Source organism: Cupressus sempervirens, chromosome 1 (genome assembly GCF_028749045.1).
Source record: "Cupressus sempervirens isolate cs-2001-9-10 chromosome 1, ASM2874904v1, whole genome shotgun sequence".
Classification (NCBI taxonomy): Eukaryota; Viridiplantae; Streptophyta; class Pinopsida; order Cupressales; family Cupressaceae; genus Cupressus; species Cupressus sempervirens.
Window position 1 is genome coordinate 13,343,431 of NC_143118.1, and position 26,272 is coordinate 13,369,702.

At 36.0% G+C, this 26,272-nt stretch overlaps 1 protein-coding gene across 1 annotated transcript; it reads right to left on the reverse strand.

Annotated features, from left to right (window-relative positions):
* Positions 1-26,018, reverse strand: LOC149575920 (proteasome subunit beta type-2-B-like). The gene is made up of 4 exons (XM_089815967.1): positions 25,766-26,018; positions 25,525-25,648; positions 596-713; positions 1-429 (listed from the first exon to the last, which is right to left on the reverse strand). The coding sequence occupies exons 1-4, from the start codon at positions 25,921-25,923 to the stop codon at positions 182-184; spliced, it is 648 nt and encodes a 215-aa protein (XP_089672093.1). The 5' UTR covers positions 25,924-26,018; the 3' UTR covers positions 1-181.
* Positions 26,019-26,272: the final 254 nt, after the last annotated feature.

The following is a 26,272-nucleotide window of genomic DNA, read 5'->3' on the forward strand; positions in this document are numbered from 1 at the left end:
TAAAGAAAACCAGTTCAAGAATTTTCATATAATTTCAGTTGACTATAAGTTGAAAATTAATCACATTACTAATTAGATTATCTTGCAGTTACATCCATTGCAAATTTCCCTAATTTGACCAAAGATACTATAAAATAATTCTAGATAACTACTTGTGCTTTGGTCAGAAAACAATCCTTCTCTAGCTATGAACTTCTACAGGTGATGATAATTCTCCTACAGGTGGGGCAGCTACATCCCCAATAGTTTTGCGCCAGCTGTGCTCTCTTGCACCATCCTTGTCAACAATCTTGATGACAAAATTTGGAGGTGCAATAACCAATCTGGACTTGATTTCTGAGATGCATTTCTCAACCAATTCTAGGGAATCCTCCAGTGACATGCCTTTGTGATAATATTTATCCATCATTGAAAGTATAAAGTAAGCTCCTGTACACAATGCCAAATAAGAGCACATTTATATTACCTTCAATATAGAAGCTTATCATACAAGGAGTTACAAGTTCATGCAATGAATGCAACTCTTATACAGTAGGAAGTGAACAGAAGCCAACCAAACTCATAGAGCATAAGTAAAAAATTTCCAGGAACTTACCATATCCAAATGCTGCTTTCTCAACCTTGTGAAGGGTTGCAATGTAGTCAATGAAGTACAGTGAAGGGCCAATATCCTTGTCAAATCCAGCCAAAAGTAAATTCACAGAATATGGGTTCTGCATGCAAGCAACTGTCATCAATGAGAGCCTGCCACTCGAAAACAATTGTTAAGATGCTTTTAGAATATAATACACCTTAGCCTCTACAAACAATGCTCTATAGAACTTTGTATTATACTCTTATACGTTTCTCAATGCCAATTATTTTGCCTCCCATTTAAGTTCTTAATTTGGTTTCTAACAGAAATATAATGAAATTCACTGCTTAACAAGAACATCAACATGTGTCCGGCTTCTGCCCCAGTCTACTAGAGACCTAACAGTTTTCTGCAGACTGTAGATTTTCTTGTAATAAAGTAGGTTAAATTTTGAGGTCACCCCCAACCAAAAATCGTAGTTACCATAAAAGAAAACAAACATTAGGAAACAGAACAATTTAGAGAAGACAGAGTGAACCTATAAAATCTTGTATAGGCATAAACCATTAATATCATATTGAGAACCCAGATATGGACCTTAAAGTTCATGTAGTCCTAATTACTAAAAACAACATTCAACCTTCTAAATTTGATACATAGATCTAACAGCAAAGTTGCTGGGCCACAATTGTTTCTAAAAGGTATGTTAACCATTGTTTGCTTTGAAAATTCACTTGCAGGAAAATGCTAAAATGTCCAGCAGATAAAACCATTAACAATGAATTGTAAAAAGCTAATCAATATTTTTTATGCTATACTTAAGTCCATTAATGGATCTATAATGATTACACACCCCATTTTCTGATTTCTCTACACTCACTTATTGGCTATTATTTCCTCATAATGAAAAGTTGCACATATTTCTCATACCTTAAGGTTTTGTTGCTTGTATCTATTTCAAATCTAAGTTGCCAAATCGTCAGATTCACCCAACGATTCTAGGTACAGCTTGGAAGCCCTATAGAATCAAACACGGTTTGAATGTAACAGCAGTTGTTTATTGTTAATTAAAATACTCACTAGCATCCTTAACTTATCAAACATATGCATCAAATAAAAGTGTTAGCAGTTAGGATCCATAATGATATCAATCTAAATGAGGTCACCAAATAAAATAACATCAGCGAGTTACTTCATTATTGCAAATCAATCAATTAGTTAAGACAGCGATTGAGGGATCTGTTGTGATGCTATTAAATATCGCCCCATTGCAAATAGGATAGTGTGTAGGTGTCTTAATTTTAGTCTCTGGCCTTTTGCCTGGGGAAAGTGTCAAGTTTTGGGGTTTTCCATCACATTCTGAAATGTCACCAAGTCAATATTTCAATCGTCTTGACCAGGAAGGGGGAATAGATCACCCTTACAATGCTACAGAAATGTACATGTTCAGGTTGGTGCCAACATGGTTGGAAGGATATTCTGATGCTGCAGATGTGTTCAGACAGGTTAAAAGCAAGGTTGTAAGGGGAGGGGGGTACTTGGGTAAATAAATTTGTTTTAATATAATTTAATATTTATAGAAAATCTTAAAATATGAGTTGCATATGGTTTTTCAAAACAAGAACAATAAAGTTTGCAGATGTAATGTATTGTTTTCAGTTTCAGATTTGCAATATGTTTGTAATAATAATATATGCTAAATGTTTAGACTCGTAACAAAGAGATAGACTTTAAACATGAACAAGAAGATCATAAATCATATAACAATGACATATTGCAAAAGATAAACTTCTGGCTTGAACAACAATAAACTGTTGATCAGTATTGTATCAATGTTCCAAACTGATTATGTATTGAATTAAGCTTGATAAACAAGAAGCTGATACACAAACAAAAAACAAAAACAAAAATCAGAAAACTTAATCAGGGTCCTTAGCTATGATGCTGGCACTGAGTACCCAGTACTTCGGTACATGTACATGGTATTTGGATACTATGTGGGTACACATCCCTGGTGTGTGGGTATGTGTACACATGCAACATAGGTTAATAGAGAAGAAAGCAACTTTCTGGGTTGATTTTGAACTAATTTCTAATTTTCGAAAGTTTTTTTCTTGCTTTTTTCTATTTTTAGAAAGTATCATTTTTTAGCCGGGAAGGGTAAATATTGGATTTTTCTATTTTTAGAAGTGCCAGTATCAAAGGTCAAGTTCCTCGAGGATGTAGAAAAGGTCCCAATTGAAGTCATGAATTCCAGCTTAAGGTATCCCAAGTCTCAAGTTTTCAAATGTAATTACGTCTTAGGCAAGTCATGAATTCCAACTTAAGGTATCCCAAGTCTCAGGATTTCAAATGTAAATAGTCTTAGGGTTTTGAAGTCAATCATGTCAAAATGCAAATAAAAAAAGTTGTTGGGACATCTAGGAAATCGTCTCGAACACTAAGTAGTTGCAAGCTAATGTTGAAAATCAATTTTGTCCCTATTAGGTTCAGATTACCATTCAAAGCTAAGAATCAAAATTACCAATGGAGAGTCACATCAAATTTGGGATTAAAGTTGGGAATAAAAAAATTACTACAAGGTTTCATTTTTGACAAAGGCTCATAAATCAACTTACCTATCAGGAGTTGCATCAAAAGTATGGATATGTAATGCCCCCATTTTAGCTCACCTCGAGTTGCAGTGAGGAATAGCCTATCAATGATCCTCGTAGGTTAATCAGTTAAATAGAGGATCTCAGTTGGAATGTGCAGGATTGCTCTTAATTTGAGTCAGATTGGCACACTTACTGTTTATAGTAACTTACTATTTCGGGAAAGCCAGGGATACTATTCTTAGCAATGCACCTAAACAGGGTAGTAACATGGAGATGTGAGGACACCGACAGAGCTTTCATATTGAGACTTACTATTTATAGTAAGTCAATTATGACCGGTTGCTCTTTGTAGCAGGGCACCTTGGCATCATGTTCAGGTGAAGGGTACCTGAATTTTGAATGAATCAATGTGGGATTTAATAAGCTATTTATTTGGTTTATAATCATTAATTAAGTTTCACTTAATTAATGATTAAATTAAAAGTTTATATTATACAGTTTGGCAAGTGCATTCAATGATTAAATTATAAGTTTAAATATAAGAGCCAATGGTTGGAGGGAAATATAATCAAACTTTGCAACAGAAGCGCATATGTTAAGTCATACGAGGTGTAATCTTCAAGCTTCAAGATTGATTTAGATTTGGAGAATTATAAATGCCTTCAAAGGAGGAAACTGAACCATCTGATTATGCATTTTTGAATTTGTGATTTGTGTGTTGAAAGAGCAAAGCAAAGGGTTTCAGAATTAGTGAGCTTGAGAATTCTCAGAGCATTGGCACTTGGAATTGGTTCATTTTAACCTGTGAATTGTGCCAGTGATGGCCTCAATCCAGAGGTCATGATAGAGTCTAAGGGAGGTCGAAATACAAGGAAGATTCGGCATTTTTACCACGGAATTGATGCAGAGCTTTTGGGTGGTGTTTATTAGCAGGTTGCAGCATTAAATTAGAGGCTGTGTCAAATTTTTACTGGCTGCCATGACATATTTGTGAGACGACATCATCCATGAAAGCTTGCATTTGAATATAGGCAGCCACTTCTTTTATTAGAGGGCCAGCACTCTCCAATTACAGCCAGCGATAATAAATTGGGAGCCAGTGATACATAAGGGATGGAACATTTGACATAAGGGTGCTATCTATCATTGGAATCAGGGAGGTCTTTTTGGAAACGTTAACCTCAGAGTGCGGCGATCTCTACAAGAAGATTACAACAGTTATTTATTTTCACTTTCAGTCTTCCAGGCTCCATAGTTATTTTCAATAAGGGATGGAACATTTGACATAAGGGTGCTATCTATCCTTGGAATCAGGGGAGTCTTTTTGGAAACATTAATCTCTAAGTGTGGCAATCTCTACAAGAAGATTACAACAGTTATTCATTTTCACTTTCAGTCTCCCAGGCTCCATAGTTATTTTTAATAAAAGTCGATACATAAATTAGCTTGTAAAATATCTGCATTTAATTTGGCAAATAAAGTTAGTGTGCTTGTTTGTGCAATTTCTTTCCATTTCATTCATTGCGATTTCTTCATTTCAAAAATACAAATAAATTGAATATTCTGAAAAACACAAAAATTGCAAAATTGGAAAACAAAAACATTTTAGCAGCTTAAGACAGTTAGAACCACAGAGGGTTCTTGCAGGATAAATGCGGGGATAAAAGTAGGGACAAATTTCTCTCTGTGCAGAATGAATTTTCATCATTGAGAATTGAATCGTTATAACTTGCAAATCAAGAAAATTGCAAACTTTTCTTGCAAATCACATAAAGAGAAATCAGAAGCTTTTTTTAAAAACATGAGCTAAACCCATTAATAAAGGATTCACAAGTCTATAAAGATGAAAGGAAATAAAGCATCCAACTCAAAAATTCAATTCTCTTCAAGACTGAGCAAATTACAAACGACAGACCAGCAAGTTTAAGGGAAATTCATAATTCCAAATCACACAAGGAGGAAGGATAAGAGGCTGATCAAATATCTAAAATAAAGGACACGATCGCTGAATATATTTGATTTGCCATGCGAATTCCTGAGTTTTGGGGATAAAATCCACGTCTGAAATATAATCAGGACTCACTGAAATTTTTAGAAAAAAATCAGGTTTCTAGATCTTATTTTCCAAACTTCATCAAGTGATTGTATTTTCCAGAATTGAGCCTCATTTGATTTCAAATTCCAATTTTAGAATATAGAAATGTCTGATATTCATTAATATAATCACAACTCGAGCAATTTTGGAATAGATTATTCTCCCTTGGCATTTTTAATTACCCTCCAAAGTCACAAATTTGAGTTTAAAATAGGGTCATGTTGGGATCAAAATCTGCAATAGCAGCAAGAAACAAATAAAGAACGTACTCGAAGGTTTCTTTCCAAAGTACCAGATGTCATCAAAACGGAAGGAAGTTCAAAACACAAACTCTAAGCAATTCAATATAGCCAAGACCAAGCAAAGGAGATTACGGAGTTCAGAATCAAATGCCATATTCTTTGGCCGTAAGCATGATGAAGAATAAAATATACCAAGCAGCAAGTTTCCCACCGGCAATTTACTGCAACAAGTTGATGGTCGAATGTGCGAGAAACTATGATCCACAATCAAGGACGATAAAGACACCTAAAGGAGTAATACTTGTATTCCTCAAAGAATAAGCAGTACGAGAAACATTTGGGATTTCTTATCATCAAGGAATGTTTACTCAAACTAAGGAGATATCTCAAGCAATGTTTGCGAAGAAGCTGGATACGTGCATCACTCTCATCAATGATGGATGGGTCATTGAAGCAAGGAAACATCATTCCAAGCCATCAAAGAGGCTCATATGTACAGATTTTAAGGATGGGTGTAGCGATATGATATTTCTATTGAATCAAATTCATGTGAATGCCTCAAGGTGAACTGTTTGAAACATGGATTTTTTACATCATAGAGGAGATTGCAGACGGGTCGATAATCATAAACTGGGCGAAGATGAAAAGTGACAATTTGGAAATACAGTTGAGGAAATTGGAAAGGACAAAGACATCTTATATGAGTTACTATATGGTATACATGTTGGCTAGGAATATAAAGTATAAGGTGTTGATATGCAAAAGAGCAATAGGAAATCAAGAGGTCAACTCAAGGTATATGATTGTAATCCCCAATTGCAACCGCGTGAGAAAAGAGACTATAGAAGTGTAAAATAGCATTCTCAATGTATCTCGCTCGTTTACTACAAGGAGGGTTGAACAAAAGACTATTAAAGGAAGTTATGGCATTGATAGGAAAGTACAGGTCATGGTTTATCCAATTCCGAACCTTCACATATAAAGGATTCAAGAATGCAAATATCATCCTTTTAATCTTCCAAGGTATCCTACTGATGAATTGGTATTACTGGAGGTAGTGAGACAATTTTTTGAGTTAGACTCCATCCAGAAGGAAAAGCATAGACCTGGTGTAAACTTCCCTATCAAAAACAGCCAATACAGAATTGCAATTCTATCAACTTGAAACATACAAATCTAGAACACAATTTGATACTTTTCATAAGATCCCCGTAGCTGAAGGAAAAAGATGCAAGCAAGAAAAGGGTACAAACATATAATTGATCTAGAGGACTATTGGGCAAAACTTATAGATGAATTTGGAGTTGGAAGATGCGGTCAAGGATGTTCCCGGACTTCATGAGAAAGTGCGATCTCTTTTTAATCTCCAATCAACTAAAAGACAATAGAAAATGAATACATCCTCAAAATGAGCAAGAGAAAGATAACCCTATTCCGGCACCGATTTGGTCATAGCCTAAAATAACTAATTCAAACATTTTGAAGAAAAAAGAGATTGATTATTCAAGAGAATGGTTGGACCAGCAGATTAACAAGCTGAGGAAGCAAAGTGTTCCTTTAACATATGAATAATATGGAGGATGATGAATCTTCTTTCGAAGACGATGAAATGATAAAAAGCAATGAAGTGAATAGTGATGGGGAAGTGCAGGTTTCTAGGAAAAGAAAGGACATGGTTAGAGGTACACTGAGCAAGGGATACTAACGGTAAGGAGGTTGCTAGTAAGAAATCAAGGATTACTTAAGAAACAAAAGTCTTAATAGTACGCATTCCACAGTGAGCACCTCATCTATTAAGGAAATAGATATGCATGATACGTCAAATGCAGATAAAGAATTTAGACAAGTATCTAAAACAGAACTTCTACCTCAAGTAGCCCATGATGAACATGCATCAACACAATCAGTACAGTATAAGGACCAGGACCGAAATTTGGCATCTCCAGCCGCACATCAAAGTGGAACATCAATTGTAAGACAGGATTTGAGGGAATCCAATGTCCCCATCGCTGATGAGGAAGTAGATAAAGCTTAGTTGCGGAACGTAAAATGAATCCAATTAGGGCACATGAATCGGAACTACAGATTCGGGATTTTTTTTTTCCCAATTATGATTTGTGGAGCTTTCATGCACATGTGTGTCTGTGTATATGCATTATATATACTAAAAAATAAGAGATATATACATAATTCTAAAACTAAATCATTTCATAGTATGAATCTATGACTCTAGCCTAGATCTATGAATCTAGTATACTTGATAATTGATCTATTTTCACGATTATAAAGAAATCAACACATTCACATTCACAATTTTATGTTTTTGTGCCTTGTATTGCCACGGATCCATACTGAATCCTCGGACTGTGGCCACTGGCAGAGTCAAGGATCCAAGTCCGAATCTGGATCCGGTCTGTCTAGGACGAATCCGGCAACTAAGAGATGAAGAGATCATTTCAGCCTTAAGGGGTATTAATGATGATGGTCAGCTTGACAATGGATTGGAACTATCCACAATTTCCGATTGGATAAAAAGCAGCATTGAAATAAATCAGTCAAGGAAGTCTGACCAATTAAGCACTTAGATGATTTGCTAGCACAGATTGGTAAAGCTGAAGAGCAAAAGAAGGCTAAGAAATTCTCCCAAATCACTGGAGACGGTTCATGATCACATATCCTGCAAATACCAGTTCCAATGGTTGGCAAGTCTAGAGAGGAAATTTCAAATTACTCCAATGGAATATGAAGTCACGACACTTTATCTTCTGTCATCAACGAAGAAGCAGGAACTTCAAGAACTTAATGATACTGCAAAGGCAATTGAAGCAAGTATAGATGGAGCTAAAGAGGACAGGCTAGAATCAGAAAACATGAGTTTGAAGGCGTGACAATGAACCATGTCCCACTAATTCCCATTCCTTAGGAATCATTTGATAGTTATGAAGCAATGAAGAGAACAAATGAGGAAGAAAAGTGATGTATTGCAGGTATTTCAGTGCAAGCAGGAAAGTTTTACGAGAATTTGTCCAGATATACGTCAAAAATGTTTCTTACAAGCAGAATACAGAGTTTAGAGGAAATGTGATAAAATTTCTAGACAATTCAAGACAACTCATCGCCTTAAAGCAGTGAAAAGAGTTTCTATACCAACTTCGATCCAAGATGGGGTGATTGAAGGAGACATATACAAATTCAATTGTTCGTGTTCTTTAGTAATGATGAAATCAGCATTTAACCAAAGAAGGATTGCTTGGAGATGGAAGGATCAATCAAGGAAATACAATTAAAGATCCTGATGTCAATTGAGAAACTATGGGACCAAAAGGCTGCTACTGCAGGTGGTTTTAATTTAGAAGAGCTGAGGGAGAAGTTATAAGTTACTTAATTTCAAACACTAGAGTTTGTCAAGACAAATCAATTGGATGATTTTCTTTCCCTCGTGCTCTTCATGGGCAATCTCAAAATAGAGGAAGTTGATTGGGAAAACATTTTTGATCCATCTGCAGAAGGTTTGGATGTGATAGAACTTCAGCATGATGTCTTGGCAAGTGTCGCAGTGGAGTAGCTCAAGTTGGTGATGACCAAACTCATTAAATATGCCATCAAAATAAGAGACAAGGGAAACCAGATTCTAGACAATAGTCTGTTAGATGGTTGGGTGTCTACTAATTTTTTCTTTGGTCATTGCTCATCATAATAAAAAGAATATTCTGTTTTTTGCATTATGTTTAGCAAAATCTAACTTTAAAATAATCTAGCCCACTGATTTCAATTCAATCTGGACCGTTGTTTGTAATTTGACTCCTATATAAGCCCTTCTCTTTTCATTTTACAAGAGATTTTTGGAGAAATTGTTGCAACGATACCGCTTAAGAAACAAACAAAATTCAACAAGATGCCACTTAAAATTTATAGTTTGAATTTGAAACTTTGAAGTTGAATTCTACTTTGTCTAATGATGTATCATAATCTATATGTGACAAGTCTTCTTATTGGCAAGGCATGATAGATGTCATAACCATTCGTGGTGCGAGGTTTAAAGCCCCAACTGATGTTAAGTAGCCCCCCCTTGTTAAAAATGGTTGAGGCTATGAAAGTTGAGCTAAAGGACCATCGATAGTCTTGGAGCCAAAAGGGTTGCACCATCGTGATAAATAGCTAGATGGATAAGAGGAATAAAACACTCCTAAATTTTCTTGTTTCTTGCGGAGGTGATTGATCATTCTACTTTCTTAAATGCATTGAATAACATAAATTTTGATTTGTTGATTGATCCATGATAACTGATTATTATTTTGCTCTATTTTCAGGATTCACCATGCTCTTGAAGTCTATTGATGCTTCCTCAAATGTGATAAACACCACATACTTATGTGAGGCTATTGAGGAAGTCATACAAGAGGTGGGGGAAGAAAATGTGGTGCAGGTGGTGACAAACAATGCAGCAAGTTATGTTGTTGCAAATAAACTATTGATGGAGCGGCACTTAAAAAAAATTTGCTCTCCATGTGTGGTGCATTGCCTTAGACTCATGTTGGAGGATATTTGTAAAGCTTGAATGGGTGAAATCGTGTGTTGATAAGGCCAAGAATATCTGCAAGTTTATCTACAATCATGCATTGGTCCTTGGCATTATGAAGCAATATATGGGGCAAAAGGAGTTGGCTTGTCCTAGCATCATGAAGTTTGCCTCAAATTTCCTCAAGATGACATCAAAGGAAGCTTTGAGGTGCATTGTTGTTGGTGAGGATTGGACTTCCTCATCCTATGCTACGACCACTGGAGGGATAGATGTGGCAAATTGCATTTTGATGAGCCAGGGTTTTAGACCCCTTGTGAAGAAATCGTGCGACTAAATTTCTTACAATTTACTTATTAGTGATTTAGCTTTAACTTATATGCATATTTTGTTTCATTTGCAATATGCAATTTTGCTTATTATTTATTTAATTTGTGACTTAACTGCATTTGTTTAACATTATGTGTAGATCACAAAACCCCTCATAGTTCTCCTAGGAGTTGTTGATGGGGAGAAGCCCTCTACGAGCTATATTTATGAGGGCATGGATAGTGCCAAGGAGGCCATTAGATCCATATATGCAGGAGTTGAGTATAAGTATGGCCCCATTTAAGAGATCATTGATAAGAGATGGCAAAACTAGCTTCACAGGCCCATCCATGCAACAACTTATTACCTCAATCTGGCATTTCATTACCGTGTTAACTCAAGTCTGATGAGGAGCTTCTTAGTGGCCTATATAAAATGGTACAAAAGATATGCAGTGATGGCACAACCTCAACTACAACGGTTGAGCTGAATAAATATAATAATGAAGGGGTGAATTTTTCAAGCAAGATGTCCATAGACACTCAAACAGAATTATAGCTAGGTAGAAATATATTCTTAAGTTTATGGCTTATAAGTTATGCGTTTTTAGTTTTTATTTTGTCATTTAGCCTTAAAGTTGTAAATGAGACAAAAATAATAATTCCTTACTTCAGATAGATGGTGGCAAATGCCTGCGCCCTCAACCCCAAACCTTCAAAAAATTGCTATCCATATTTTGAGTCAGCTAAGCAATGCTTTTAGATGTGAGTGCGATTGGTTCGTATTCAAGCACATCCACTCAAATAAGCATAATAGATTGTCTATGGAGAGGTTGAACGATCTTTTCCTTGTTCATTACAACTTTTGTCTTAGGACTAGACAGATTTTGGAAATTGACTCCAGTCTGATCAGTCTAGTGGAGATCAATCTAGAATCTAAGTGGTTCATGAGTCTTTTGATCTCATCTTTACTAAGAAGGACCATGAGTCAGTTGAGAAGACTAACATAAAGGCTAAGGTTGTGGCTATGGTAGAGGAGGATAGAGCACGATCCGGCACACACACACGCACAACTGATGTTGATCATTGTGGTACCTCACAAGTGGAGACTACGGCTTCTCAGTCATCCAAGACCTACCTTAGACGCCTTTGTAAGAGGTAGACAAACTACTTTGAGGCTGCAGTCCGAGCTAAGGATGAGCTAGAGCCTATGCCATAGACTTGTTTTTGTTTACAGTTACACATGTTTGGGAACACTTGATGTAATAAATTTCATGAATTTTATATACATTCGACATCATTTATAATTCTATATATCTATGTTTTATGTTTCCTTCAGGAACAATTTACATTTGTACGTATGTGATGGATGTATGTTTATTGTTTATATATGTGATCAAATTAGCTTCTATTTGATGATGTTATAATGCCTTTTTAAGTTTCATTCAATAATGGATGCATGAAACAAGTTTTAAATCATTAAATATCTTCAAATTTCAATGGTTTTTTTCATTTTGCTGAGTCATGAGTTGATTCAACCTTGTCGAGTCTGAGCCAAGTCCAAGTATGGGAACTATGGTAAAATCAAAAATATATAAACATACATATATATTGTTTGTGATCATATATATAAATGTATATTCATAACTTCTTCATCATCTATTTGAAGTTGGAATATGCATAACCTACCCCTTAGTCTCTTGCTATAGCCCCTTTTGAGGACAGATAGGATGTAGGGAATAGCTAGAGTAATCCCACATAAGGTGGAAGAATCATAAGATAGTCTAAGGCGTGTATTTATAAAACCCTAACAGTATAGTCCCAGACAAGTATGAATGTGATATGGAAACCTTGAGGGATTCCAGTTGTAGATTGTAATCCAAGCGCCTTTGACAAGTACTTGTCCTCCTTAGGGTTGAGTTTGGAGAAGAGTAAGACTCAAGGAACAAAATTAGAAGACCAACCAAATTCTCCTTCAAGGCAATCAAAATATGAGCAACAATAATGGGGATACTACGGGGATAATAACTCCAACTATTCTACAAGTAATAATGGCTCTTCTTGGGAACCAAACCCTAGGCACACTACACCTCCTTACCTACCTGGGGAGGAATATATGGAATAAGAAACAAACACTCACCTATGAATAATATTGATGACATTGTAGACACATACTCTAGAATTGACCCCAAACGAGGGATAGCTCTTTCAAAGATTATCGTGATGTCAAAATAAGGGTTGACTCTAGTAACGAAAGAAAGGGCCAACCAAATAAAGTCTTAAAGGAAAGAGTGAGTGAAAAAACCATTCCTGCCTATTAGAGTAAATTATTATTTTCTCTCTTGCTTAAGTTTACTTAGGCAATTTACTAATTTATTTTAGCTTTAGTAGTATCATTGTCAATTATATATGGAAGAAGAAGAAAACACTCCACCTATGAATAATATTGATGAGATTGTAGACACATACTCTAGAATTGACCCCAAATGAGGGATACCTCTTTCAAAGATTACCATGATGCCAACATAAGGGTTGGCTCTAGTAATGAAAGAAAGGGACAACCGAATAAAGTCAAAGAGTGAGGAAAAAAACCATTCCTGCGTGTTAGAGTAAACTATTATTTACTCTCCTGCTGAAGTTTACTTAGGCAATGTACTAATTTATTTTAGCTTTAGTAGTTCCATTGTCGATTATATATTGACTCATTACCCCTTATAAGCAAGGCTATTGTACATTTTAAAGTATCTCGATAAATTCATTTTTTTGATGATTTATTTGTCTCTTGTGAAAGGTTGATTGCTAAGCGTGCTCTTGGGAGGTTAATAACTCCTATACTACCTTAGATGGCTAGGGAAATTTGTTAATGTTTTCCTCAGAAATAAAGATAAACAGCAATAACCAAGATGAACAAGACACAAAGAGACACAACAATTTATCCTAGAAAACCCCTCCAACTTGAGGGGGAAAACCCAGCCACACCAAAAAAGTTCTCTTTTATTAAATAAAAAAGTTCAAGTACAATGCTTTCGACTAAATACAATACTTATCACAAAAAGCAATCATAAATATATTGAATTGAGAGACTCTTCATATCATAACTAAAGCCTCTCCATTTTCCAAATACAAGTCTCTTCATATTTCCAAATGCTTGTCTCTTTACATATGGCATGTCTCTTCATATAATAATATATCAAATATTTAGAATGAGACACCTTGAATGCTACATCGTGCTCACTTATTTATCCAGAAATATCATCATAAATATCTTTTCTAGCAATATCAGGGGTAAAGATATCGATCGCAGCTATGATCTTTAGTATGGCAGGCACAAATAGCTGCAATCAAAAATGTCAATAACAATTTCTCATCACGTATTATCAGAATAAATTTATAAAACATTGTTCTCTCAACATAACACTATTCACCATAGCTACTTCTAGAGAGTGAACCATTAAGGCATAACATTGAAGTCATGGGTTACACACATGACTTCCAACATGCCTACTTGCATAGGGTAGATCCACCATACCTACTTGTAGAGGGTGTAATGAGGGCTTTCACCTTACACACTTCTCCCAGGGGAGAATCCATTCTCGCCATGCCTACTTGCAGAAAGCGGATCCACTATAACTACTCGCAAAGGGTGGAACAAGGGCTTTCACCTCAGACTTCTCCTAGAGAAGAATGCATTTCAACCATGCCCACTCACAGAGGGTGGATCCACCATACCTACTCACAAAAGGTGAAATGGGGACTTTAACCTTGAACTTCTCCTAGAGAACTCATCAATAACGTGTATAAGAAAGGCTGAGATACTCTCTCAACATATACTCCCTCTCAGCAGGAGCAACATTCTCACTGCTTTGATTATCACAATAAGAGAGTTGATTCCAAGTTGACCAAATAGGAAGCTTTAGTGGTCATACTACCACACAAGCTTACCAAGAATTAGGCATTCACCCTCACACAAGCAACCTCTGAATCTAATTTCTGCAGCTGAATAGTCTCCCTCTAAATGTCATTTCTTCCTCTTCAAAGAAACTAATCATAATGAGACCCTGATCAATTCAGCCCCATGACTACAAGCAGTGTTTGCATGTTCATTTCTACAGCCTACGTGACTTTGCATGTAATCTCTCATCATCCCATTGCTTCTCAATTTGTCTTGCAATCAAGAGAGATCAATAACAATTCATAGAATCAACCTATCATGAAGAGAAATATAGAAATTAATGCTAAAAGCATATACTATTCTCCTTGTAGTCCAATTTCCCTCGAAAAAGATCTTTGTAAAATACATGAACCGGACTAGAAACACTTTTATATTTTCCCCTAACCTTCTGCTGCTTGCAATATCATTTACATGCCATACACTGAATTATGATAATGTTCAAAATATCTGAAAGTAAATCTTTTGCCAAAAGAGAACCCAAAGTGAATACCTGAAGGGACCAACAATACCCCAAGAGTCTTGACACAAGTCAAAATGAAGGTTACAAATAATAGCATTCAAGAATGAGAATAAACACCAACAAATAAATATAATTATGAATCGTCAGTATCCTCAACGATGACAATGGTAGACAGAAATAATAAAGAGACGATAGCAAAAGCCAAAAAAGCCATTCTTTGAAGACACGCAAGCCATCCAGTAACTGACAAGAAAACTGAATCCATGCCAATATAAACATGAAGAAGTATGCACTGACAGTCACAAACAATTGCTGCCACGTTGGAAAACATATGCAGAGCTTCAACAGTGACGGTTTCAGGATTGCACAAAGAATAGAAAAACGGCAAAGACAAAACATAATATGCAATTCATTGAATACCAATATAATCTTTGCTTATGTCTAATATAAAACTAATAAATAAATTACTCCTCTAAATATATGTTGCACACATATTACAAGACTAGACAATAACAAAACCAGCTACACACAAAACAGAAAAGAGTGGAACTTCTTCAATAAAATCCACTATATGCTAAAAGTGATATCTTATCTCTATATAAAACAATTGCATACTATGCCTCAAATTAAGCCAAAGAAAACTCATCAAATACCAAAATGGTGAGCGATTCATTTACACATGGCAAACAATGTAGAATTGAAGAGGCACAAATAAAGACGATGACACCTATTCGTGAAAACAAACCAAGTGTAATAAACCACAGGTAATAATGAAATATAATGAAATAATTAAACCACAGGTAATTAAACCACAGGTAATAATGAAATATAACCACTGTCAACAAATGAAATGCCACATAAATGATGACTATGAGAAGAAGACAACAAATGGCGCAAAGGAATGAAATGAGAATAAAACAAAAGGAGCTTGTTAGAAAAACAATTGCCAGAAGAAGAATCAATGCACAAAACTTTGACTTGGAAGATATTTGTCATGAGAGACATACGAGCAGAAGAATCTAAATAATATACAAAGCAGAATCACATCAAAAGGACTATCAAAAGAAATCATCCATAGATAAGTAACTGAAACCAAAAGAGAATCGGATAACACTACAACATCAATGATAAAGATCTATCTAGCAGCTACAAATTCAACACATATATATTGCCTACAAAATACTTATGCAATCTACAGCAGATACACAAACTAGAGAACAAGAGAAACTCTCTTGATTGTTGTTATTAACCTAGCTCTAATACCATGTAAAATGTTTTGCCCAAAAATTAAGATAAACAGCAATTAACAAAGATGAAATTGTAATGTTCCCCTTCTTTTGGGCCCTCAATGGAGTTCTTAGCCTTCCATTCTCCGAAGGCTAAGTGGAGAAATAAGGAGAAATAAATTAAATTAAAGTCAATAAATAAATAAATCTAAAGGTGACTTTATATTAATTTAATTTTCTAGAAGCACAACTAATTACTGTATTGGAAAGTGGGAAGCTTCTAAATAGTGCATTTTCTAGAAGCACAACAGATAATTGTATTGGAAAAGGGTAAGCTTCAAAAGAGTGCAATGAAATAATATTTTATTTCCTTCTAGAAGGGTGAAGGAAAAAAATAAATAGAGGCAAGAGTTTCATTGTTAAGCATCTAATTATTGTCAATTGCATTTGATATAAACTTGGGAGAAGAAATTAAGGATTTCTGATTTCACTTAGCCATTGGAGAGTGCCAATTCTTCAGTGTTGCAACCATTTGAGGTGGTGAAATATCTACTAAATTTGGCATTCAGGAGAGCTTCATTCTGGAATTCTATTTGTGCTTAAATTGGAGAATATATTTACTTCTGGCTGCTACAGTGACGTGAATAGTGTTGTGAATAGTACTCACGTTACAGTACTTGGTTTGATTATGATTGCAATTTCATCTCCTTCATTGGGCGATTTGTATATTAGGTTCTACAATCAATTTGCATCATTTAAATTGGTCATTTGGCATTGTAAAGGTGGCTGTCCTAAGTAGCTGTAGATGCACATTTTATATCAGATTTATAATGTCATTTCTACTCAGTTTGTTTTGGAGTTGCAAAGCCAAGAGCCTTGGAATGTTATGCTAAGCATTGAATTAGAAAATATCTCACTAAAGGAGTGATTAGTTGTAGGTTTATATTTGATGTAATGTGCATATTTATATCTTCCATGATTGACATAATAGTATGCATGCCAAGTGTTTGACAGAATACCAATTCGTTGTAAGTGCACATTTTTCATTTAGAATTCATCTATATGCATTTGAAAAGCCAAAAGAGAAATGCATATGCATCTAGTTATTTTCTTAAATATAATAGTAATCAATTACAGGCTTTTAGATTCCCTTTGATATCATTTCAAGCAAGCATAATCAGTCTGAAACTCAGAAACAGCAAGCATAGAAATTATATTGGAAGTGTTTGACAATTTCCCTTGACCTACAAATTAACAAGTTGAGGTTCGAATTGACAAGGGATATTACAGTGGTATCAAAGCTTGCATGCAAAGTGTTTGACAAAATGTCAAACAACTGAACTAGAGAAGAATTTGATGTTTCACGAAATTATAACCGGTTGGGGTTATTACAATGGTATCAGAGCTTGCTTGCAGAGTGTTTGACCAAATGTCAAACAACTGAATTATAAAAGAATTTGTAGTTTGTTGAAGTTATAACTGGTTGGGGTTATTACAATGGTATCAGAGCGGTTTCCTGCCATCCTGTGGGGTAGGAGATATACATTATTGTTAGATTTGCTGTTGCGTTTGGAGTGACCAGCACTCTAGCATTTTCTAGCTATGGACAGACATAGGAGGACTGGCAGTTCTAGAAGTCAGTGGAGTAATGACAAAGTTAGCGTAAAGATGAACGCTTTGCAAAAGAGTATGGAGAAACTTAAGCTTCATCAACAGAGATTGACGGAGAGCTTGTCAAATCTAGAGACAATTGAAAGGGCAGCGAGGTATATGGTTTCCACCTTTAGAAGACCAGCATCGAAGTTGGCCAACATCGAGGTTGCAGGGAAGGAAGCTTGAGTTTTCCCCGACAGGAGTCCCTAATGCAGAGGTACCTATATATAGTACCGCACCTGCTAGTCCAATCTGCAATGTTGATGATGGACTTAGTGGCACCGAGCTTCAACAAGTTAAGGCTCCTAGAGTTCTTATTACAAATAGTGTAGAGACAGTTGATGCAGTTGTTACCACTGATACTTTCGGCTCTCTCGAGGAAAGGATTATTATTGGAGATTTGTATGTGAGATCTCATGGTGTTGCTACAATACAAGGGGCAGTTGCTTCCTCAGGTGGGATAGAGGTACGTATAGAGTCACTCAGCTATGATGTTGGTCATGTGGGTGTTTCAGCAGAGTCAGCAGATGTGGGTTTATGCTCTAGTATTACTATGTTGAGTCATGTGTGCAAAGTCAGGAATCCATAGTTGAGGCTTTGCCAAGAGATGTCGATGCAAATAGTATGGACACATCTGATGATCCATTTGATGATGCTATGAGATGTATGGGGTATGACACCCCTTGTCAAAAACTGGGTGATGAATCTGAGGAGGTTTTCAATGGGTCCCAAGATCGATGTTTACAGGATCTTATTATTGAGGTGCAAGCTGAGACATGCGAGGAGTTTGATACTACGAGGGCTTCCATTACTTCGGATGAGGAGTTGTTTGAGGTACATAGTAGTCATATCTCTGATGCAGAGTGGTGCAAGGACGATAGCACACGTATCAGTGATCTTGTGGTGGACAATTCTAATTCAATTTCTTATCACAGTGCAGTTCGTGAGATACAGAGCTTGCATAGGAGGCAGGGGTTACAAAAGCATCATGTGACTTATCAGCTAAAGGTGAGTGATAGTGGCATTTCATCTCTTGATCATTATGGTGCTATTCGTCAGATGCTAGCTACATCTGATTAGGGTGCTCCTATGTCAAATGAGCACAGTGATAGTAGTCTTTCCCTAGCAGAGGTTCATGCGCTTCGAAAAGTTGTTAGGATCTTGATGCATAGTTACTCTCACTTAGTTGTTGATAGGGATTACCTTTTGGAGTGGGGGAGCACCTGCTATGAGATGTTGTTAGGGAAAGAGGAGGAGGTAGTTGAGCTCACCAGGGAGGTTGAGGTGACTGTGGACTCTCTTTAGTATACTCAGCTAGCTCTTTTGGAATCACCGTCACAGTTAAATAAGGTTACCATGGAGTCAGAACGGGTATAGTCAAAACCAGCCCCAAACCCTATTCAGTTACATATTGTGGTTGGTGGTGAGTTTGCTTCTATAGTTGAGGATGAGGGACGTGATGATGTAGCAAACACATTCGTCCAAGATATGAGTGTAGTATGTACAGAGGAGGTGAGAGCATCAGTGGAGATGGGCTCTCATGGTGATTTGCTTCCTTCTACTGGAAGTGAATCTATTTCTTCTTTTCATACTGCTCGTAGCATTGGACAGTTGGCATTGTCACATTTTCAGAGGGATCAGCTGTGGATTGTGGGGGAGCAGATTGATGTTTCCACATAAAATTTCTACTATACTGAGTCATTCATGGAGTATTTGCTTGAGAGCTTGGATTTGTGGGAGGTTTCATACAGAATATCTGAGAGTACTCTCATTCGGGGCTCTTGTGCTATACGACGATTAGTGAGGAAGATTGTAGAGACCTTAGCTACAATGCTTCCCAACAGGGATTTTGTGGTTGGGTTTGCTGAGAGGGTTGCCCAAGATCCTGCCCGACCAATAGTTTGGAATTAGAGAGTGGAGCCATCTTCTGATTCCCAGTTTGATGATGATGAGATTGGGAGTTTTTATCGGCATTACACTATGAGGAGTGCTCATCACTTTTCTTTTGACCCACAGGTAGAGGACTTGGTTTTCAGCATTATGGATGGTGACAGAAGGTTTAGTATTCATTATACCTACAGAGGGCATACTTCTCCGCCAAGGGATGGAAATTATGAGATACAGGGTATTGTGAAACAGTTGGATGTGCTAGTGAATGAGATTAATCAAAATCACAAACTGATGATCTAACTAATTTCAAATCCGAGATTTGAGCAAAGCATGATATCACTTTTTCGAAGAGTGAAATGTGATGACACAGTTGCAGCTTCAGATTTGCAAGACATTTCTTATGAGATACTACATGAGTTGGGCACAACTAAGGTGGAAGGTGATGAAAATTCATGTCAGGTTAAGTCAGATGATACAGTTGTTGGCATGAGTTCCCCAGAGCATGTATTTGATGGCAATGCAACAATAGTGGGAGTAGGAGCATGTGAGGATACTATCATATCAGCAGCCACTTCTGTGTCGGTTGAACCATCAAACAAGAAGTTTACCAATATGCATGCAATTGTAGATGTGTGCTCTGATGATAGTACACTTGTTATTGTTGATGATGTGAGTGAAATAGTGACAGTCATGTTATACTATCGATCAACAAAGTGTTGATGTTCACTTCATGGACAGTACTATGTTCGACATGGATGCAACATTGTCTTATGACAATCTGATGTTCGAGGTTGATGTTGATCACTCACCAGAGTGGAGGCGGGCTCAGTTTTCACCATCTACAAAGATTCAGTTTTGTGTTACGGCAGTTGGTAATATTCCTGTGTCCACAGATTTTGACGTGGCTACACCTATTGCTGATACAGTTGGCATGAGTGCATATGGTTCTCCAGTAGCTACGTCTCTTCAAGGGATTGTTGATCAAGATTCCAATCCAGTAAATATTATATGGGTGGGGACCAGGATAAAGATATTTTTTGTGGGATTTTCTTCCGGTGATATTCTAACTCCTACATCATTAGCACAAATTTTGAGTGTTATACTGCATGTTATGTTGTTGGCCCTGATGATGTTAGTGGTATGCCATTGGTTCAATGTTAACAGGGGTGTCACATACTACTTCATTTGGGATCCAGGTGGAGGTTGAGTTCATCGTGTTGTTGGAATGCTTGAGGACAAGCAATTTCAGGGAGTGTGGACTGTAATGTTCTCTATCTTTTGGGCCCTCAATGGAGTTCTTGGCCTTTCATTCTCCAAAGGCTAAGTGGAGAAATAAGGATAAATAAATTAAATTAAAGTCAATAAATAAATAAATCTAAAGGTGACTTTATATTAATTTAATTTTCTAGAAGCACAACTAATTATTGTATTGGAAAGTGGGAAGCTTCTAGAGAGTGTATTTTTTAGAAGCAAAACTAATAATTGTATTGGAAAGGGGGAAGCTTCTAGAGAGTGCAATTAAATAATATTTGATTTCCTTCTAGAAGAGTGAAGGAAAAGAATAAATAGAGGCAAGAGCTTCATTGTTAGGCATCCGATTATTGTCAATTGGATTTGATATAAACTTGGGAGAAGAAACTAAGGGTTTCTAATTTTAGTTAGCCATTGGTGAGCGTCAATTCTTAAGTGTTACAACCATTTGAGGTGGTGAAATATCCACTGAATTTGGCATTCAAGAGAGCTTCATTCTAGAGTTCTATTTGTGCTTAAATTGGAGAATACATTTATTTCTGGCTGCTACAGTGCTATGAACAGTGTCATGAACAATACCCATGCTACAGTACTTGTCTTGATTATGATTGCAATTTCATCTCTTTCATTGAGCAATTTGTATATCACGTTCTACAATCAATTTGCATCATTTAAATTGGTCATTTGGCAATGTAAAGGTGGCTGTCATAAGTAGCTGTAGATGCACATTTTATATCAGATTTATAATGTCATTTCTACTCAGTTTTTTTGGGGGTTGCAAAGCCAAGAGCCTTGGAATATTATGTTAAGCATTGAATTAGAAATATCTCAGTAAAAGAGTGATGAGTTGCAGGTCTATATATTTGATGTAATATGCATATTTATATCTTCCATGATTGACATAATAGTATGCATGCCAAGTATTTGACAAAATACCAATTGATTGTAAGTGCACATTTTTCATTTAGAATCCATCTATATGCATTTGTAAAGCCAAAAGAGAATTGCATATGCATTTAGTTCTTTTCTTAGATATAGTAGTAATCAATTACAAGCTTTTAGATTCCCTTTGATATCATATCAAGCAAGCATAATCAGTCTGAAACTCAGAAACAACAAACATAGAGATCGTATTGGAAGTGTTTGACAATTTTCCTTGACCTACAAATCAACAAGTTGAGGTTCAAATTGACAAGGGATATTACAATGGTATCAGAGCTTGCATGCAAAGTGTTTGACAAAATGTCAAACAACTGAAATAGAGAAGAATTTGGTGTTTCACAAAGTTATAACCGATTGGGGTTATTACAGTAGTATCAGAGCTTGCTTGCAGAGTGTTCGACAAAATGTCAAACAACTGAATTATAAAAGAATTCGTTGTTTGTTGAAGTTATAACCAATTGGGGTTATTACAGAAATACTATGCTTTCAACCAAATACCATCCTTATCACACAAAGCAATCATATATATATTCAATTGGGAGCTTCTTCATATCATAACTAAAAGTCTCTTCATTTTCCAAATAGAAGTCACTTCATATTTCCAAACGCATGTCTATTTGCATGTTGAATGTCTCACTTCATATTTCCAAACACATGTCTATTTGTATGTTGAATGTCTCTTCATATAATAAAATGCCTGATATTTAGAATGAGACACCTTGAATGCCACATTGTGCTCACTTGGTAATACAGAAATATCATTATAAATTTATTCTCTAGCAATATCAAAGATAAAGATCTCTATCACAGCTATAATTTCGACAAAAATCACTACTCATTCATGGGTACAAAAGCTAGTCACAGATCTTCCACTAAGTCTTGTGACAAAAGGAAACATCATTGTGGTACTCCATTTGACAAGAACAGCCCATGAGTGGTGGCACCATGGCCTTATCACCTAGGGCCACCAATAAATAACCAATTATGATGGGTCCAACAAAAGATAGTCAAAGATTTCATCAAGTACATCCACTATGGTATTTCAAAGAAATAACCCAACTTAGGCAATAAGGTACAGTAGAAGAATTTGCAATGAAATTCCAAAAGTTGGTTGTCATGATACCACAAATCACTCAAGAGAGACTCACTTATCTATTTGTTGAAGGATTAAAAGATTAGCCTTAAGGGATTCGTAAGTGCCCTTAAACCAATAAACCTAGATGATGCTATTGAAATAGCTTGAGATCAGACTAATCACCTACAAGTCTCACAATTGCAAATGAACATACAAGAAACTTCCACAAGAAAGATAGGTATCATAAGGACTTCCCCCAAGGATGAACTTAAGAAAAAGAACTTATGCTTCAAATGCCAAAAACCTTGGGCATGAGGGTGCATTTTCCATGAAGAAGAATCTGGAAGGAAAAATTTGTGCTACAAATGCAAAGAAAAATGGGAGCCAGGGCACAAGTGCAGAGGCAAGCTAATAAGGTAGAAGCAAACTCAGAGGAAGGAAACAAAGAGAATATCAGCAAGAAGGCAAGGTATGAAGAAGCCACATGGGAAGGAGAAGAAATCTTCAATCATCCAAACTTAAAATTGATTGTAAACAAGCAATCTTGGGAAGGGCAAACTGTCACGATCCCCAATTTGATATAATGTAATAGTAGCTGCATATTGTTAATTAAAATTTTAAAACTAAAAGAGTCATTAGCATCCTTAACTTAATCAAACATATGTATCGAATAAAAGAGTAAACAGATAACATCAAGTTTCAACAATGATATTGATCTATATGAAGTCAGTGACTGAAATAACATCAGCAAATTACTTCATTATTGCAGATCAATCAATTTGTTAAGATGGCAGTTGAAAGATCTTGTCAGCGGCATTCCACATCACCATTGACTAGTCAAAGACTGAATGGATGCAATGACTAGATTACTATGTGTGTGACAGTTAAGATTTATTAAGAAAAGGTGCAACCACCATATGACAAAGGATGTATATTATCTAAAAATAACTCATCCCTCCAGAATCAAAACTATAAGAAGGATTGGTCATAACTTGATGAAATCGGGAAATCTCTTTAATATATTATTATCTGGTATTCTAAGAAAGAGATCAGAGAAGAATAAACTCAACACTATCATGTAGCAAACATCAGGTACAGCAAGGGTATGCTGCAACCTAACTATGAAGGAAAACTATTTTACAATATATTATACTTGTAAACTATTTAGAATAAGGGCTATTATATGGTTCAATATATATACTGTAGCATTGGAACCCAGTTATATTAGTAAAATCAGAAGGATATATATATATATATAACCTACCCCTTAGTCTCTTGCTATATCCCCTTTTGAGGGTGGATAGGTTGAAGGGAATGGCTGGTGTAATTCCACACAAGGTTGGTGAATCGTGAGATAGGCTAAGACATGTATTTATGAAACCTTGAGGGCATAGTCCCAAGATAGGTACAAATGTGTCCTGAAAACCTTGAGGGAATCCACTTGTAGATTGGTATCCAAGCACCCTATGACAAGTACTCCCTATCCTCCTTAGGGTTGCATTTAGGGAAGTAAGAAAGTGGGCTTGAATCTGTCAACTGTCGGATATGTTATGGATTATTCATTGTTTTCCTAAATTAATTTGATTTAATTACATTGTAAAGTATATGTTAAACATTGGAAATTGACAAGGAATGAAGGATTTTTAGCTCAATTTGGATCTTCTGCACAGGTTCAGTATGAATATGCAAGTCATTCAATTTATTTCTATTTTGAATTTCAATTAGGTGATTAAAGTGAAAGTTTTATATTTAGTTAAATAAGTCAAATAAAGTGCATATAATTACTAATGATTTAGACTTATCTTCTAAGTCATCTCCTGTGTCAGATAAGATTTCTATTTTGGAAACTAAGATATTTTTATCTGAATAGTTTGCAATGATTCCGTAAAGCTATAGTTGACTGTTGTGGAGGTTTCCTTGTAAGCCTTTGACGATATGAAAAGTAGATTTCAATGTCTAAATAATTCTGTACTTGTGTTCATTTCCTCAGTTTGAATTTCAATGTTTTGTGTAATCAATTTAATGTTAATTTAAGCATTAGAATATTAGCTACCATGATTAAGATTTCAATATAATTCGTCCAATTCTTTAGATGATTCCTCCTTTATCATGTTTTCCAGTTGTTCTCCCAAACCATCTACCACGTTTATTGAACACTTTTTATCAGAAAACTTGGATGGAATCTTATCAATGAATTCAGAAAAATCATCCAATGCATTTCGTGCCAAAGGATAAACCTCTTTGAATTTATTTTTACCTCCTTACAAGCTTTTAATCCTGTACTAATAACCGTTCAGTCTTCATGCAAATGATCTTTCCCATCAATAATGAAGCAAGAGTATTGAAATCAAATTCGGCCATCTCCAACATTTCCTCTCTGTGCTCAAGCATGATCTGAAGACTGCTTATTTTGGAGAGTTATAATTTCATTAATATCTTGATTGCGGAAATTTGCATTCATGACAAGCAACGAGGATCGAACAAAATTGGGAAATGTAAATGCCAGTATTGTATAATAATAGCACGACAGGTAAATATGTAAAAATCTTGAACAATCCAAAAAAGTGAGAGGATACTGATCACAAGCCTATGCAATTAATTTGTTGCAAACAGACATGAGCTAAGCGGCAAATTTTTAAATGGATCCAAGAAGCCTGTCTCTTACGTGATATAAGACGGAGGCTATTCCGCAAAAGAAATTTATGCAATAACAACAAAACCAAATATACAAGAATAACACCTTTCTGAGAGCTGTGGCCAGCTCGCCTCTGGTGAAGTTAGCCGCAGCAGCCGTGGTGAGCGGAATGCCATTGCGAAATTGATAAAGATGAACATTCTTCTGAATGTATTCCGTGAATTGGACTCTGTAAAGCACAGTTACAAGTACGATTACTAATTAAACTTTGAAACAAAACCCTAGAAACCAATACACGAAAAGGCTTATAGAAATTTTTTCTTTCTCAAATGCGACGAATGCGTACCTGTCTCCACTCTCGCCGCTGGCGCCCATGAGCTTGTGAGTATCTAGCAACATTATCTTGTCTTCTGAGGTCTTCTGCACAACGATGCTCTGCACGGCAGACGTATCGGCCACAACCAGGGAAAATCCATCCCCAACCAGCCCAAACACACACTCCATCTCGCAAACAATGAAAACCCTCCTCCCTTTTCGCTACCTGCAAATGCTTCTTCGCCAAGTAACCCACAGATTGTACAACAAAACTGTTTTGTGTTCGTCGCCTCCTCGTCCGCTTTCCTATTTATTTAGTTTATCAAACTGCCTGTCAAAAACATTACGTTTTGACTCTCTAGTCCCTCTAACGTTGTGGTATCAACCTTGGAAAAAATTTAATGGAGGTTGTTTTTTCATGTTGGCACGGTAAAAGTACCCCTTGCCTTACTTAAATCTAAGATGATTAGATAAATGTAGAAAATAAATAAAAATAATATAGATTAATATAGATTTCCTTTATGAAAAAGTGTTTATT

Coding starts and splice junctions, on each gene's coding strand:
- LOC149575920 (XM_089815967.1), bottom strand. CDS start 25,923: ATGGAGTGTGTGTTTGGGCTGGTTGGGGATGGATTTTCCCTGGTTGTG. Junction 25,649..25,765: donor AGCGGCGAGAGTGGAGACAG/GTACGCATTCGT, acceptor TGTGCTTTACAG/AGTCCAATTCACGGAATACA. Junction 430..595: donor GAAAGCAGCATTTGGATATG/GTAAGTTCCTGG, acceptor CATTGTGTACAG/GAGCTTACTTTATACTTTCA.